Raw genomic sequence first — 14,477 nt, forward strand, 5'->3', positions numbered from 1 at the left:
AGAGATCTTCCAGTACAATTAAACTTCATTTATTTTGATAAATTTGCAACTGAATTAAATATATTTTACGAGTTGAACCAACTTGCCTCCAATCAAAAGTCAACACATTTCTAAAAGCTTTAAGAGCTTTAATTATATATTTTTTACTTACTTTAAGATATTAAGATTGATAATGCCTATAAATAGATAGATAGAACAAATACACATGCTCTTTAAGAATTAGCCATCGAGCAAATTGATGATCCTGAAGAGATATATTTTACAGAAACAAGAATATATCATTTATTAATTTGATTCATTACTAAATATTGCGTTACATGATATATGATTTCTCTTAATGCCTATACCTTAAAGTATCCGAGCTATAAGAATGTTATAACAAAAGTCTTAAATTCAACTGATAATAATCAGTATACCTACTGCAGTTTAGATGAGGTTAAAATGCTATTTTCCTCCCTCAGTATTTTTTGCTAATGTTGTAGAAAAAAAAGTAAATTATAAGTGGAACATAGTACCTCAATCAAAAAATTATATTAAAATATCTAACAATTAATTACAATAAGTAACCAAACTAATTTAAGAATATTCTGTTACTAATTTAATAGTTGTTAAATAAATCAAGCCAACTGGTAAATTGTGTTTGCTATAACATTGAACTATACCTACTAATATTGTGATGTCTATTTCGAATTTTTTATTTGGTTGCTTTCTTTTTTTCATTTTCATAAGATAATCCTTGATTGACCTTTTGCCGTAAGGGTTTATTTTATTATTATTTTTATTTTGTTCATATGTGGCAAAACACCAAATAAACACCCTGTATAAAAACATAAATACACACACAAATAGGACTCATGCCCAATATGTCATGAGAAATGCTCCACAACTCTCGAGTTTTTGTTTTTTGAATTGTCAGAATCCATCCACAAAACCTAAAAAAAAGCTGCCAAAACTCAGCAATGAGGACGTCCCTGTAACCCTGCAGTTCTTAATGTGTATCAGAAACTGCTTACTCTCAGAAGCTCCAAAATCTGCAACAGCTTTATGTTTGAAATGTTATGTTTTCTGAAAGAGATACGAAAGGAAAAAGAATAACTCAAGATTACTACAGGTTTTAGATGTAGTTTTAAAACTGCAACATCCTTCTTTGCAGGGTCATAATATGAGAGAAAATATAAAGTTGTAGCTTACTTTAGGGTTTTGGGGTGTTCAAGGTATGCAAGATTGCTGGACTAATATTGTCTTCGTATGCCTGCGGTACTAGATAAGTACTCTGTAGTGACTGTGAGTTAGGATTTTAGATTTTTTACAATTTATTACTTGTCTGGATTTTGCTATCTTCGTGCTGAAAATTCGTGGGTTGGGTTTGATTTAACTGATTTTTAGAGCGGATTGAATCTACAAAATATGTAATGAATCTCACGAGTATCATGCGTCGACTGGTTTCCAGGATTAGCCCCAAAAAGAAACCGACTAAATGCAGTTTTGGCGACTTTTTAGGTTTAGGTGAAGAAGCTTTTCCCATGACAGATTCATTTCTGCGGTTCCCAATACATAGGGTGGCATGGGTTGGCTTGTGTGTCAATTAAGGAAAAATAAGAAACTTCATTATTACAGATTCACTCTTTTTTCAGGTAACAGCCCCAGCAACTCCTCCGGCGACGTCCAAACTACCTCGCTGCGGCCCTTCTCCCGATGGTCACGAAGCTCCAAATACCCCAACCGCATCTCTGCCCGCCCCCACGTAACCCAGTATAATAACCAGCGTTGGGTCGTGACGGCCACCTGAAATTTGGAGAAGGGTGGGTACTGTTACCGCCCTGAGGCCGAAAACGACGACATATCCGGGTCCTCACTGGTGGAGCTCAGCGAGCTTACTACCGAGTTCACCGATGTAGAGATTAACGAATCTGTGATTTAGACTGTAAGATAGGTCAATTAGAAGTCAAAATATAGCATAACGATTTTAAGTGAAAGTGGTTATCCTTAACAGAGTTTATTTTTGCTACTTCTTGTTGAATAAAAATGATTGTCATCGTAGATAGACGGTATAGGAAGTGATGAATGTATAATTTAGGTATATTTGATAAAAAATAGGTCAGGTTCTGCTCATGGTCAGTGCATCGACTGGATCATGGTAGTGTGGACGGGCTATTGATATTAGATGTTTTAAGTTGATCGTGATATAGAGACCTAAAAGAAACGCAGGATTTTATATGAAGTAAAAAAAAATATTAATTAAAAAATTGACAAAGTTTCTACATGTTTTAAAAGGGAGACATTGTCAATAAACATGAAAGAGGAAGATGTCTCCCGCGACTCATTTGGCATATTCGACTTCTGTTAAGAAAATTCTTTATCACGCTTTTGCATATCTGCGGCTGAATTTCGTTGATAACTCTGAATTGCTGTCTTTAATTCACGAATAGTATTCATTTGAGCAGAATAAACTTTGGACTTTACAAATCCCTACAGCAAAAAGTTGGTGGCCAAGTTGCTACACTGTTACGTGAGATGAATCGTCCATTAAATTTCTGCCGTAACAAATGGATTGGTTCATGTGCTAGGTATATGGCAGATGATACCATCTTGCTGGAACCACATGTGATCTAAATCCATACCATCTAAATGAAGCCACGAAACGTTCAATAGCATCTCTCGATATCGTTCCCCATTGAGAGACTGCGTTTCAAGCCTCGTTTTCAAAAAAGAACGTTTCAATCACCCCACCAGCAAAAAAATCAAACCACACTGTCACTATTTGGATATTCAGTGGTCGTTCTTGAATGACCCGAGGATTGTTTCCCAAATTCGACAATTTTTCTTGTTCACACCCATTAAGATGGAAATGTGCCTCGTCGTAAAGATGATTTTCTAGCAAAATCACCGTCCATTTGTTGATTCTCTAATATTCAAGCAACGAATGTGGGGCGCATTAAATGGTCGTCTGCTTTCAGTTCCTGGGTTAGCTGAGTATTCAATGAATGCATATGTAGATTTTTTTGTTAAAATCCACAGTTGTTTAATTCGGGGCGTTCCTTCTACCGAAAATTCCACATAATTTGCGCACAGTCTCAGTTACACACTCTCCGTACTTGTAATGAATTTTCACAATCTTCACTCGCTCATCCGTCGTATAACGTTCCATTTTGTGTAACCGTAACGTGTAACGTGTTTACTACAACATATGACTGCATAATGCTGCCTACTCTTCGGAATGAAAATGACGCACACTTCAAATCCTGCTTTACTTTTGGGACACCCTTTATAACAGGTAAAACATGTATTTTTCATGTTTACGTAGGGTATGAGTCATGTTTCATAAAACATTTTACGTATGCAGAGACTAACCTTGAATGTAACCTTAAATATTCTCGAAAATATTTTGTTTGAAGAAGTGCAAGCGTATCGCATAGGATTTTACTGTCAAAATATTACATATACAATTCGGACACAACTAAATACTTAAAGCATTGTCACTGACGTAAACATGAACGTACTAATGCGCGCGCAGTTATGATTTTTCGTACGTTTCAATTTACGTTTGACGCGACGTAAAGTTGCGTCGTAATATGTATACTTCTATTCATCTAATAGAAGGTAATGCCGATTAAACTCGAATAATATCGAATCTTTTACGGCATTGACTTGGTCTATCAACATAAACAATAAACATTTCATTAAAAATAAGTAACTGTTTCAAGAAAAGTTTCATAACACTTTTTGTAGGGTTATGTTAAACAGTTTTATCGTATATTTTTGTTACATGTTAACAATTTTGAAATAGAGATGATTTCTGACGTGTTTTTAAATAACTAACGTATAATTTCGTATCTACGGACATATCTCTTACTGGCTTGACATTGCTTTAAGTGTTTACTATCAAATACGTTTTCACACACCCAAAATCGACTCTGCTTACGTATGAAGGTGAATTTTTTGCAAGCCTAGACAAGTTGGGCGTTAAATTTAGTAACAGCTTTAAAAGCATAAATATCTTTCTGCCGAAGTCAATTCTGCCACTGCTCATCAGTGGCTCACTTGAGGAGAAACAAAGGCTGATCATCAATTCGCTGACCATCAGCGCGCCGGCCGTAGGTTGACGAAAAATTTTAGTTTTTTTCAAATAACTGTACAACACTTTGTCCGTGTCTATAGATAATTGCATTTTCAAAACTAGGAAAAATACGGACATGCTTATTTTTCTTGTCTCCAGACATTTCAAATAGGCGCTCATTTTAACAGGACAAAGGTCCTGAAATTTTAAAAGGAAAATTTCATTTATTTGATAATAAGAAGGAAATAAAAGTTAAAATATTTGTAATTACATGGTCTTTCACAAAAATTATTTGTTGGAAATGTAACCATCTTCAATACAAAATGAGTTGTATTCATTTCACATTCATCTAGTCTGATGCTCTACAAATGAAGACAATCAAATTCAAACTTGATGTATTTATTGCATTGTTTCATAATTCTTATACCTAGTTTTTTTTAAACTTGACTATTTTTAACAATTCTCAAGAAATTCGAAATTTCCGTAACTAGTTATTTCGTTTTTATTATCAAGTAAATAAAATTTGTATAGCCTTTAGGAACAAAGAGCGAAACATAAACCAATTTTTGTAAGAGCAATTACTCTAGTTATTATGTCAACAAGTGACGTCGGTGCACAAGTATGCCAAATTTTATTAAGAGCTTTAGAATTGTTTGGAAAGGAACTAAGCATTTTCGCAAACAACTCCATCTAGCAGGATCTATAGGTATAAAGATAAGTTACGTTGGAACACCATATACTATATTTTAATAGTTTTATCAAGAAAAATATTTTCAAAATTTCAAAAGCTGTAATTGGACTATTTTTTTAACCCAAGCGGCGGTTAGATGCTAATTCATACGAAGAATCTCTTTGGACAGAATTATACGAATTCTTAATTATTCCTACCAATACAACAGTTACTCGGCGTTATTTTTAAAGTATAATCAAAGTAACTGTTTAATCGTATACACAAGCATTTGTTTTAACTTCAAATTACATACCGGCGGATTTTCGTGTGGATTTGTATCCAATGTAACCGCCGCCTTAGTAACTACAGTAAATTATCTATTACGTCTCATACCAGGCATAATAGTCATATTTACGTTATTTTTACTTATACAATTCATTCATTGTTACAATGCACTGTGCTATTGAAAACCAAATAATTCTGCACGTTCAAATGCATATATTATTTATGCCGATATATTGTTCGGAATGTCACGACATTTTTAACTTTAAAATAACAAATTATCGACGCTCAAGTGTTTCAGATAATACATTACCTTTAAATTATATTGTATGAAGAGTTTTAGAATATGGTGCCAAACTGGAGATAGAAGTCAGGTCAAGAAAACATTTAAGACCAGAAACACATTTTTTAGTTATCTCCGAAGTGTTTTAGATCTTTACATGGTTGTAATGATCTTATAAGAGAACAAATTTTTCAGCATTTGAGTGGCGAAAATGCAGAGAGGGATTTTTATCTTAAATAAATTGTTTGTGGCGTAAACAATGCAGTTTTCTGAAAGAGCATCTTAAAACACGTGAAGAAGATTCTCGGTATCGTTGTCAATAAAATTAACAATAAGTATTTGTAGGATTCATATTTCTAAAATTAAAACTGATGATACTGCAGGAAACAACTACTCTGCGAGCTATTTGTCAGCATTGAATTATACCCTACGACATCTAAACAGCTGGCATCTTTGGCCAATCCATCCACCAGACACCATCTCTGCTACGTTTCGTGTATCTATCACTATCACTCTCACTATCTTGAGTTAAGACATTGAAAATAACTGGACAGGCGGATGACTTTAGCTGTATTTAATGATGTTGCTAGTGCAGTCCAATGCTAGTGAGGGCATATAGACCAAAGAGAAGTTGTTTCCTGCAATATCCTCAGTTAAAATTTTGCTTTCGTTCTCATAATTGGTCAGGCTTTCATAGTGCCTACAATATAGATCACTTTCTTCCATATTTTGGCCTCTTCGTAGATCTTATGCAGTTAGTAGCAGTGGCCACTAGATGAAGTGTTCAGTGAATTGAAGGAATCATCTGGAAGCAATAAGTAAGCAACTGGATCGTTTGCGGTTGTTACATCTATGACGCTACTGTTGAGGCCCATTAATTGCAAAACCAGTCTATCTCTAGTGGTGTGACTTAAATCTTATCAGCTAAACTGAAATAAAAATATATTATTTTTTGACTTCAAATTATCGAAATTGAACAAGACTACTTTTTTGTCTTCTCCTTTATTCATACAAAAATACTACCGAAAAAACCACAAGCAATTTCTTAAAATAAAATATTCTCGACCTCTTCCCCTCAGACATTGTGAGTGCCGAAAATTGTTGTTCCATGAGATTATAATAATCGATAATCTAAAGATATGCACCGAGTTCCTCTTGGATCTGATCAGCCATTTTGGAGCTATTTAATATAAAATATGTCTTTGTTAGTGCATTTTTTTTAAGTTATATTTTTCATAAGCTGTTTCAGTTAGACACCTGTTTTAAAAATTCTATGTATTAAATATTAAAATCAGCTTCAAATGATGCAGTCATTCGCCAAACATATGAGTACGTTACGTATACTCCCGAACGTTCTTCCCACGATCTCTATACTTACCCCATGTCAACCGCTTATGTACACTTATCATTTTTTTTACAAATGCAGACAGCAATACACGGTGGAATTTGCTTAAAATATTGATAATGGTGTTCATGCATTCGTTTTTATGTACTGTTCCTTGAGAAAACCATCACATACCGAATATTCACCTGTGGAATAGCCCAAACGGTATGGCAAGTGAAGACATACTTTCGAATGTATCGATATACACCATTCACACGATAATGGACTTAATTACATTTAAAAATAATTTGTACACTGACAAATCCATATACATGTTCATATTTTTCAACCATTCGACCCTACTGCAAATATTATACAAGTGACCGCGTTAACTGGATCCGGTTTAAGTACACAATACTAAAAGATGGTACCTAAAGATGGTTTAAAACAGCATGTTGCATGATTATTGAAATAAGGAAGGCTGTGGTTTTGATAAAAAAAGATATTCATTGAGAATTCATATTAGTTGGCGTAAAATATAAAAGTAAAATGGTGACATATCACCCATCCATATTCCTTGCGAGCGTGATGTCTTATTGAGAAGACTGTGAGTACATAAACAATTATTTTGAATCAACATTTATTTGATATATCTAGTATCTATATTTGCTATAAACATTTCCAAATGGAAGAGTTTAGAATTTATTTAATTCAAGTTTAGGGTATGCTCCATATGTATGTAATGTAAGTAAACAAATGTATTTTTGATAAATTATACAGGTACACAAAACAAAAAAAGTGGTCTCTTTTTTAGTGTACCTGCATTAGTTTTATCTGTGAGATAAGAGATGGGCCTTATAGTGTAGGTGATGTGGGATGTCGTAGGATAAGGGAAGTGTATGTGTGTAAATTTAAAATTTATTTTTATTCTTGCAAAAGGATATGAATGAATTATTAATATAAATAACTATACCTATTATGTCGTTACGTCCCAAGATTTGAGATGGAATCTTCAATTTACTTATAAGTGATGACCTCAGGTTCAACGAAGTTTATATTTTTCCATATTTTCTTATCTCAGATTTGTGAATAAGGCAGAATAATAATAAGTGTAGCCTACATTAAAACTGGCTTTACACAAGATATGATTTTGACTTCTAGTTCGCTACTTGTACCTGTATATAATTTTTTTATAAACACCCTAGCAGATAAGTACTCTAAAATAGTCTTTTCAAGGTATTTTTCGTTATCATATTATATGTAAAATATATATTAATCGTATATAACGTTGCCTAATGGTTTTTAAATATTTTACTGTAAAATTAAGAATTCTATGAATAAATATATCTTTTAATAATTATTTTTTATTGTTTTAATTAAATAAATGTTCAGATGATGAAGAGGTTGGAGGATTTTGTAAGTAATTCAAAAAATTAAATAAGACACACCTAAGTTACAACTTTTACATGTTTTGTGACGTGAAACCTCGACTTATTCAATTAGAAAATCCAGTGAAAAATAAGTAAATATTCTATTTTAGAACTAACTTAGAAACTAAGAAAGGTGGTTGAAAAAATCTGAATAAATTCATACATAGGTTTTTTGAGTCTGAGTCTGAATCCGATGACGATTGACCTTATCACCTTATAGAAAGGAGACGAAAAAATTTGATAAATTTTTTACGAATGCTCACCTGCCTACTTTTGTCTCTTTATCTGTCTGCCTTTTCACCTGCACACCTGTTTCTTCACTTGTTAGTCTGTATTTATCGTCCGCCTGTATTTTCTCTATGTCCATCAACCTGACATCCTGGCTTTCTGTCGGTAATTTTGTCTATCTTCCTGTCTGACTAAATGACTAAATTTTTCTATCTGTCTGTCTTTCTGCCGCCCTCTGTCCAAATGTCCACTGATAGTCCTTCTGCCTCCTCGTTAGTCTGTCTTCTTACCTTTCTGCCTACCATCCTCTTTCGGTTTTGCTGATTTACAAAAACTAGATTAAAAAACACTTTCCGCTTCTCTCAGCGGAAGTGTATTAATCAAAATTTGGACGAGAACGCTTACGTTGTTCCTGGAATGATCTTCGAATCGCTTTTCTTTTACTTGCTTTATTTGTGTCTCTCTTTAGATCCAGCAATAGTCTGCTAACATATTCTTCCCCTAAACACATTCATATATTTGTTCAAACTCATTCAAGTCCTGGTGCATTCTTTGTCCTTGTTCTTCACTAAAAGCTCCCAGATTTTCTGGGAACCAATCAAGATGAGAATGAAGAAAATGAAGTTTCAGATTCATATGGCATTTAGTCAGAGGGTGGCAGAAAAACAGATAAATAGAAACATTTAGTCATTTAGTCAGACAGGAAGATAGACAAAATTACCGACAGACAGGTAGGTACAAAGGATGTCAAGTAAATGGACAGAGAGAAAATATAGGCGTAGATAAATACAGACTAACAAGCAAATAAACAGGTGTGCAGGTAAAAAGGCAGACAGACAGATAAACAGACAAAATAGGCAGGTGAGTATTCGTAAACATTTTTTCCAATTTTCTCATCTCCTATTCTTACTTTAACCTTCAAACGACCTTGAACATAAGGTGATAGAGGTCAACCGACATCGGCATCGGAATCAGCGACCTCAAAAACCCCTGGTCCGATGTGTTTTATTTCAAACTAAATGTTGACCTGTGTTATTAAAAGACACTCTTGTATCTTTTCAAATAAGATATAGCTTATCCCTGGCTATATATTGTCAGTGAAGATACTGTTGAACACCTTTATTTTGTCTTTGTCCTCATGATCAGAAATAATGTACATGTGGGCTAGTCCAAAGAAAAGCATTTAGCTTGTCAGATTAACTAAGATTAACACAGTTTGGAAAAATATACCTATAAGGTAAGTAAGGGTAATAACGACAAGAAGGCAGTATATCCCAATCGTATTTCTTATTATGCATAAAGTTGCTATTTATTGAATTATATACGAAATGAATCTCCCAGCACACTGATCAAATTATAAGAATTTCAGGAGCTTAACAGATCGATATCTAGAATATTTTTCAAGCAATTTGGTAAATTCATTGGTACTAATAATATATATTGTCCCTATTATCACGTAGAGACGTATGTGTATATCCATTTCTTGGATTATACGCCCCTACGTGATAAGAGGGACAATATACAGAGCTTTCATAAATGTGTACAAGTCAGGTGACCTTCGAGCTTAGGCAACCCAACATTGCACGATTGGTAGTAGTAACGAAAAATCCCTAAATCTTGGCGTCACCAATATTAATGGTCGATTTACAATGACAAACTGTTACTTCTAAGCTTGAGATAATGCGATTGCTGGTTGATTGAATAGAATTTCTTACATTTAATTACTCTCGATCTTATTATTTTAATAATTTTGGATTTTACGGATATTTAATTGACAACGTGAAGGATATAAAATTACTGTTCCAAACAAAATTACTGGTCACGTGGCTTGTTAATCATTTATAAAGGCTTTGTATTATTGATATTTTTCTAAAACAGAGACAATGGTAAAATAAATAAGACTCGGGATGTATCTCAAATCACGAGTCAATACTTTCATCTATGTAGTGCAAAGAAAATTCGTAATACCTACTGTAAGAAACTCGAAAATTTAAAAAATATATTTTCTAACAAGATTAGTTAGTTATAGGTTCCTAATCATAAACATTAAATAAACTGTAGGTCATCAGATACAACAAAAGCTCTTGATTTGCCACGCTTATAGATGCGCAGTGGTATATAGGTATTACGTACCTTCTGAGAATCACTTGGGTGTTGTCTTTGCGGATGAGCAGATCTGATTTGATGCAATGGTAATGAATAAGCTTAATCCATATTTCTAAAGCAGTGGCATCTACCAAATCGACACCAGTTCCCTGTTCGGAATGTTTGTCATCCTTTTCCCTCTTAATGTGTTCTCTTCTTAATTTTGCGCGCAACATATTGCTCTGCACTTGGGTTTTTTTTTCTATATTTGATGACCTGTGTAGTTATACCAAGATACAGTAAATGTTGCGGTTCATTACAGAAGGTATGTATATACAGGGTGTTCCAACTAAAACTTCCCACCTGAAGAATATCGGAATTAAAACAAAAACAGACAAAAAACCTGAGACACGTCGATTTTCTTTTCAAGAGGGACACGTGGTGGCGTATGTTTTGGTGTCTTGGAAGCTACCCCTTAGGCAGAGGCGTAAAATACCCTTAAACTTTAAATGGCACCTATGCTGAGTAACACCTCCAGCAGCGTCAATTATGGCGCTTGACTCGACCATTCAGTTGGTATTCATCGGAAAAACAGAGATTGAGTACAAAAAAATTTGGGTTCCGTCGAGCACGATCATTCATTTCTTCACAGAACTGCTGCGATCAGCATCGTCTTCATTAAATTCTTAATTTTGTATGGATGATACTTATGAATTTTTAAGATTCGGAGGCAACTAGGTACAGAAATTCCCGAAGTACTTGCAAATTTCCTGACCAAATTTTATTCCATTGTGATGTGACCCAGGACAACAAGCTACCTGATTACCCTCATTACGTACGACCAGTTCACGTTGATGCAACCGATGCAGTTTCCTAAAATTTATGTATTAAATCCAGGACGTACCGATGAGAAGTGTTTTGTCAGGATGCATCGTCGTGACGATCATTAAAGGCTGTGCGGCCTGCCGGTCACAGTCATTATTCTGGTAGAACAAACAAATTATTTCCACTTTCTCAGCAACTGTATAAACCATATTCACGAATTGGAATGCAATCGATTTTGTGACAATATTGTCTCGCTTAAAGTAAAACACGTAAAAAAGTTCAACTGACAGAGCATGAAGTTTTTGTTTTGACAGATAAACGAAAGATCGAAATATTTTTTTTATCGGGAAATTGTTGAAGAATGTCGTCAAATAACGCCCGAAATGCTTCGAAATGTTCGTTCGGAAATGGAGCAAAGATTTTATTGGTGCATGGAAACGGAGAGAAACCAATTTAAAATAAAATAAAATAACATTCTCCCATTCATTGATATTTAGTTGTATACTTTAAGTGACTGATGACTTTATTGTCATAGCCAAACCAAAATTTAAAAAAACGTACTAAGTACCTACTTATGTCGTCGTGAGTACAATTATTGAAAAAGCTTTAAAATGAGATGTCATCAACATAGGGTGCTATTTAAAGTTTAAGGTTTAAGACAATCGACGTATCTCATTTTTTTTTTTGTTTTTTTTTAATTACCTATGATATTCCAGGTGGGAAGATTTAATAGGGACACCCTGTATAGTATGGTAACCACACTGAAATAGGAGATAATTAAAAAAAGTTACAAATGATAAAAGTCTACTTCTAAAAATATTTTTTTCTCTCAAAATTTGGCACATAACTATATATTATTATCGATTGCAATAATGTCATGAACACAAAAACTGAAGGTAGGTACTTAGGTACTCTTATTGGATATCGATGATCTACAGTGTGCACCATTATCAGCAATGCATACCAGTAATACTACGTAAAATAAAAAATTCGAAACATAAAATGTGATGTGTTTTAGTGATTATTGTGTCGTCAGAAAATTATCTGTTTTCCCAGTGTGAGATATTTTGGTTAGGCTTAACTAAATTTATATAATCAATATTTTGCCTGATCCTTAAGGGGTTATTTATTATTTTTTCTGTTCAGTTGTCAAAATACCCAATAAATAAAAAAAGTAATACCTACTTACATAATATATATGTAATTGCAGACAATAAAGGTTTGGGGAAAGAGTTAAAAAAGAAATATTAAAATAAAATTAAAAATAGGTACTTCAGAAAAAAAAAAACAATTATAAAAGACAACTTCAAAAAATACCTGGGGCATGTTTTTTGTAGTACTTTTCAACTTATTTTTACTCTTTACTTTTCACTTTTCTTGCTATTATCTGTTTTCAAAATTAATATTCAAAAAACAGTTGGTAATCTGCACAGTGAAAATGAAGCTTCTTATTAAAACGCGTAACATTTGTGTAAAGTACATTTTTTATAAAACAGAATTATTCTTCGTTTTTCTACATTTGTAAAATGAAAAGTGAAAAGTTGAAAAGTATCTACCTATTTTCAAAAGATATGCCCCTAGCCTAGTACCTACTAAGTAATAAAATGAAATTTATTGAAACCCTAAATTTTTAATGTATTATCTACATAAGTACAACAATATGTAAATGTGTGCACGCCACTGGGTATGTATATAGATAGATGGAACTTTATTGACATTTATGTACATTAAGTGGTACATTTATAGTCATAACATAGGCTGAGTAGTGTTCATAAAAGTTAAAAATTCATCCACAGTATAAAAACAATGATTTAAAAGAAATGATTTCGTAAACCTGTGAAAGGTTTTTTGAGACATGTTTTTAATCTGTTTTCGTCTACAAAAATTGTCAAACTTGTTGAACAGACTGATTGTAAGTTTGTTACGTTTGGTTAGGGTAATACGCGAATAAGATCCAACCAGATTTCCAGCATGCCTAGTGTTATTATTTTGATGTATATCAGCATGAGATTTCAAATTACATAAATTGGAATGAACGAGTTGAAGCGAATCAAGTAGATAGGCAGGTCAGTGGTAGAATCTTATACCTGACAAATATCTCCTTGCTGGGAGCTAACATAGGGATACCCGCAAGTAGACGAGCAGCTGCTTTTTGTAACACAAAAACTCTATACGAACCACTACCCACACAGCACATGACGTCCCTGGGATATCCTCATTTAGTCCTATATATCCTAATCGGGGATCTCACTCCTCAGGATATCCTGATGATATTTAAATAAGACAAGTAGATCCTATCAATATCCTAGTTGGGGATATCCCAGGTAAATCCAAACAGGATGTCCTGGAAATATCCTATGAAGATATTAAAAGCCGAATAATCTCCAATTTTGGGATATCCTAGGCAAATTCTAGAGTGATCCCATCCTGGGATGGTTCTTGGCTTTGCACAGTGCATGGTGCATGCGCAGTATGACATATTGACGACATGACCCGTATCTCGCCATTTTCTGTGTTTCTTTGTTTTATAAGTGCGTGACTCAATGACGTTTTTATTAATTTGAAAAGTGGAAAATGAAATTTAAAGCTTGTTAAAATAGTTAAGTGACGTGCATCAACCACCTGCTGGCAGAAGTAAGTATTTAAATTACCTTTGGTATTAAGGTATTAATATCATAGAATAAACATATAGGTTAGAATCGTATATAGTATTAACTAATTTTGTTCTTACTGTTTGTATCATGCAATAATTATATAATGCCTAAAGAACGCATTAAAAAAACATGTTTTCAAATATTTTTTATATAGAGCCTAATACCATTCAAAAATTAGAATAGTTTTTATCACTATTTGTAATAGATGTGTATAAGTGGTATCACCAAATCTACATAATATGTTCAAATCTATAATTTTTAGTTTTGAATGTGTTGTATATAGGTGTTCTGACAAAGGATTGTATCCCATAAATTTAATTAATTTATTATAGTTCTCTGTCTGTAATATTTGTACCAACATTGTGAGTTATAAGGATTACATTATAAATCGTAGGCAGAATTACGTATTATCTATTAGAATATTAGAATTAAATTTAATATCAACAGATTATAATCCATAGTTCATGAAATTAGAATAGTCTCGTTAAATGTATTTAATGAAAATTTTTGTTTTGTCACTCGTCTACAATGTAAATGTATTATTAACATACTTTTTCTACAAATTTACAGCTGGAATTTCACAAGCACATTGCACAAAAAATTGCCCAGAAAAAGATAATGGGGAGGGCATTAAAACAT

At 33.3% G+C, this 14,477-nt stretch overlaps 1 protein-coding gene and 1 long non-coding RNA gene across 2 annotated transcripts in view; both read left to right on the forward strand.

Annotated features, from left to right (window-relative positions):
* LOC108904577 (mesotocin receptor-like) overlaps positions 1-1,935 on the forward strand; it is a 181,622-nt gene extending 179,687 nt beyond the window's left edge. The window contains exon 5 of the mRNA XM_018707191.1: positions 1,635-1,935. Within this exon, the coding sequence (XP_018562707.1) occupies positions 1,635-1,789 (155 nt within the window). The 3' untranslated portion in view covers positions 1,790-1,935. The remainder of the gene's footprint in view (positions 1-1,634) is intronic.
* An 11,508-nt stretch (positions 1,936-13,443) lies between these two features.
* On the forward strand, positions 13,444-14,469 carry LOC111691419. Its single transcript, XR_002762945.1, has 2 exons — positions 13,444-13,818; positions 14,409-14,469. It is a non-coding gene; the product is annotated as an uncharacterized LOC111691419 (long non-coding RNA).
* Positions 14,470-14,477: the final 8 nt, after the last annotated feature.

The sequence above is a fragment of the Anoplophora glabripennis genome, unplaced genomic scaffold (genome assembly GCF_000390285.2).
Source record: "Anoplophora glabripennis isolate ALB-LARVAE unplaced genomic scaffold, Agla_2.0 scaffold8, whole genome shotgun sequence".
NCBI classification, from domain to species: Eukaryota; Metazoa; Arthropoda; class Insecta; order Coleoptera; family Cerambycidae; genus Anoplophora; species Anoplophora glabripennis.